The sequence below is a fragment of the Mus musculus genome, chromosome 4, assembly GCF_000001635.26.
Source record: "Mus musculus strain C57BL/6J chromosome 4, GRCm38.p6 C57BL/6J".
NCBI lineage: Eukaryota > Metazoa > Chordata > Mammalia > Rodentia > Muridae > Mus > Mus musculus.
The window spans coordinates 138393708-138396949 of record NC_000070.6 but is presented as its reverse complement, the minus strand read 5'-3'; the positions used below and the strand labels follow the sequence as shown (position 1 = coordinate 138396949).

General features: G+C 62.0%; 1 protein-coding gene across 1 annotated transcript; it reads left to right on the top strand.

Moving 5' to 3' along the window:
• Positions 1–491: 491 nt before the first annotated feature.
• Fam43b (family with sequence similarity 43, member B) lies at positions 492–2858 on the top strand. Its single transcript, NM_001081672.2, has one exon. The coding sequence runs from the start codon at positions 943–945 to the stop codon at positions 1933–1935; it is 993 nt and encodes a 330-aa protein (NP_001075141.1). The 5' UTR covers positions 492–942; the 3' UTR covers positions 1936–2858.
• Positions 2859–3242: the final 384 nt, after the last annotated feature.

Below are 3242 nucleotides of genomic sequence, written 5' to 3'. Positions count from 1 at the left end.
AGGGGAAGCGGCCTAGTCCACGACCTTGGAGGAACCTGGGAGAAAGCTTCACTAAAAGACAGTACTTTTCCACTGCTCTGCTCTCGGCCACCTCAGCTGGCTTTATGCTGTGCACAGAAGAGGCAAAGGGCACCAAACCCCAGCAGGAACCCACCCCAAATCTCTGCTTTCAGAGAGGAGAGATGCGGGTAGGAACGCTCTGTGGGTGAGGGACAGCAGGCGGGAACCCTAGAAAGAGAAGGGGCTCTCCCTGGGAACTCGGAGTCCACCAGTGAAGCTGGAGAAATTTACATTCGTAAATCCCTCCGCAATATTTTAGGGGATTCCCGTTCCTTCGCTGCCCCTCTATTCTTCATCCTTCCAATGATAAAGCTTAAAACAGTTCCAACGCGCCTGTGCTGGGTCTTGGGAAGCGCGAGTCTGCGCGGAGGGGGCGGGGGAGAGGGAGGGGACAAGAGAGCTAGCGGTACCGCCCGGTGATGCAGGCAGCCAAGGGAGGTGGAGTCGCGACGCCTGAAGGAGTCCCCACCGCAGCGGTGCTCTTGGTCCACCTCATCCAGCAACCACCAGACCCTGCTCTAAAGACGTCCCTGCCACTGACTCGGCGGCAGGGACAGTGGCAATCGCCCCTATAGTCGGGCCTTGGGGACATTTATTGCTCCAAACCCTGTCCCTCCTTGCTTCCCAGACGGCTGGAGTCATTCCTGGGGGAAGCTGCTCCGAGCCGATCAAGCAGCCGCACGGGCATCTCAGCGGACAGCCTGGCTGGGCACCGGGCATCTGCGAAGCCAGCCCCGCCGGATACTGGGCATCTCTCACAAGGACTGTCTTCGGCCGCCGCCCAGCTTGTCGCAAGTCCTGGGCGGTGGGCTTCTGAGCGCCTTTGGCCTTTCCAGGACCCAAGTGAGCTTCCCCGCGCTCCCTGCCCTTTGGGCCGCCGCGATGCTGCCCTGGAGACGGAACAAATTCGTGCTAGTGGAGGACGAGGCCAAGCGCAAGGCGAAGAGCCTGAGCCCCGGGCTCGCCTACACGTCGCTGCTCTCCAGCTTCCTGCGCTCCTGCCCGGACCTGCTACCGGACTGGCCGCTGGAGCGTCTGGGCCGCGTGTTCCGCAGCCGGCGCCAGAAAGTGGAGCTTAACAAGGAGGACCCCACCTACACCGTGTGGTACCTGGGCAACGCCGTCACCCTGCATGCCAAGGGCGACGGCTGCACCGACGACGCTGTGGGCAGGATTTGGGCGCGCTGCGGGCCGGGAGGGGGCACGAAGATGAAACTGACCCTGGGTCCGCACGGCATCCGCATGCAGCCGAGCGAACGCAGCTCCGGGGCTTCGGGGGGCCGCAGACCGGCGCACGCCTACCTGCTGCCGCGCATCACCTACTGCGCGGCGGATGGGCGCCACCCGCGAGTCTTCACCTGGGTCTACCGCCACCAGGCACGCCACAAGGCCGTGGTGCTGCGCTGCCACGCTGTGTTGCTGGCGCGGGCGCACAAGGCGCGCTCCCTGGCCCGCCTGCTCCACCAGACTGCGCTGGCGGCCTTCAGCGACTTCAAGCGGCTGCAGCGCCAGAGCGATGCGCGCCACGTGCGCCAGCAGCATCTCCGTGCGGGGGGCGCCGCCGCCTCGGTACCCCGGGCTCCATTGCGCCGCCTGCTCAACGCCAAGTGCGCTTACCGGCCTCCGCCGGGCGAGCGCGGTCGCGGAGCTCCGCGGCTCAGCAGCATCCAGGAGGAGGATGAGGAGGAGGATGCGGAGGAGGAGGACACCCGGGATAGCGAGGAAGGAGCCCTGCAGCGCGAACGGCCCGAGGTGCTCAGCCTGGCCCGGGAGCTGAGGACGTGCAGCCTGCGGGGTGCCCCGGCACCTCCGCCACCAGCGCAGCCCCGCCGCTGGAAAGCCGGCTCCAGGGAGCGGGCGGGCCAGGCGCGCTGAGAGCGCAGGGCTAGGACTCGGGGCCCTAGACCCGGCCCAGGAGACTGACCTGGAGTTCAATTCGGTCCTGCCCGCTTCCGCCCCCCTGGTCCCTGGCCTGCAGCCCTCGCGGTCACTGTAATGGTCGCCTTGCTCCTCATCCTAGCTCAGGGTGAAGTAGGATATGCCCTTAATTTTTGGGGGGTGGAGAGGAGTCCATACGTCCCCACACTGGGAGTTTCCCTGGCCTACCACTGTGGAATTGCCCCCCAACGCTATATGCCAAGTCTCTGCCCACAGATGAACCAACCTGCTCTTGTCCCAAAACGGCCTCTTAGGAGAAAGGGAACCCCTGGGGGGGGGGTTGTACCCACGACCCAGTCTAGGTTAGGAGTAATGACCCTGCCCTTGGTCTCTTATTCCTTATGATAAGAACCACCCTTGAGAGATTTCAGATAAGGAAGTGTGGTGGTTGGTTGGGGAGAACTGAGGCCAGCCCCACGGAGGGCTCCCGTACACACAGGGACAATTACTACACCTCTAAAGGAGACTGAGATGGGCCTGTCTACATGCAAAAGACAGAGTGCGACAGGCAACAGCCCTGCTAGGCAGCTCTCCAAGCCTCTGCCTTGGCTGCCCTACAGGACTCTGCTCATCCCCTCTCTGCAGACAGAGAACTGGTCTACCCTAAGTACCCTGCATCCTGGACCAAGATGGAACCTCCAAAGGAGGTAAGGACCCATGTCCCAGACAAGCCAAGGCTTTCAGAACAAGCAGGTCCCGACCACAGCTGGACTCACATGCAGGCTGAGGGAGGAGGAGGTACTAACAAGGAGACCGGGGTGAGCCCTGCCCAGGTGTCTCCACAAGGCCATCAAAACCCAAAGATCTATGTCATCTACTGATCATTGTAAATAAAGTAAATCTGCTTTTTCAGGCCTGTCACCCCTCCTGTGTTGTGTTTGCCAGCCCTGCTGGGGGTGAGATTGTCATTACATAGCCCAAGGACAGGAGAAAGGCCCAGAAAATGCCCCCTTTAAGAGTCGGTAGCCACCTCCCATGATCCCCGGCTTGCAGCTTGTGGCTTGCTGGCTGGAAGCTTTCCCCGGAATGTCAGGGGAGGAGGCAGCAACATATGCTTTGTCTGAAAACGGCACCAGCCAACCCCTAGAGGAACAGCCCCTGTCTATCCCATCAGTCTGTCTGTCTCTGCCTCCCACGATGTCTGTACACCGGGCACTGGGATGCAAGTTTCTCTGGGGCATTTGAGTGTGGGGTGGGGGGAGTGTGTGCTGAGTTAGGGGCTTCGCTCTCTCTCTGTCTCTTTT

Coding starts and splice junctions, on each gene's coding strand:
- Fam43b (NM_001081672.2), top strand. CDS start 943: ATGCTGCCCTGGAGACGGAACAAATTCGTGCTAGTGGAGGACGAGGCC.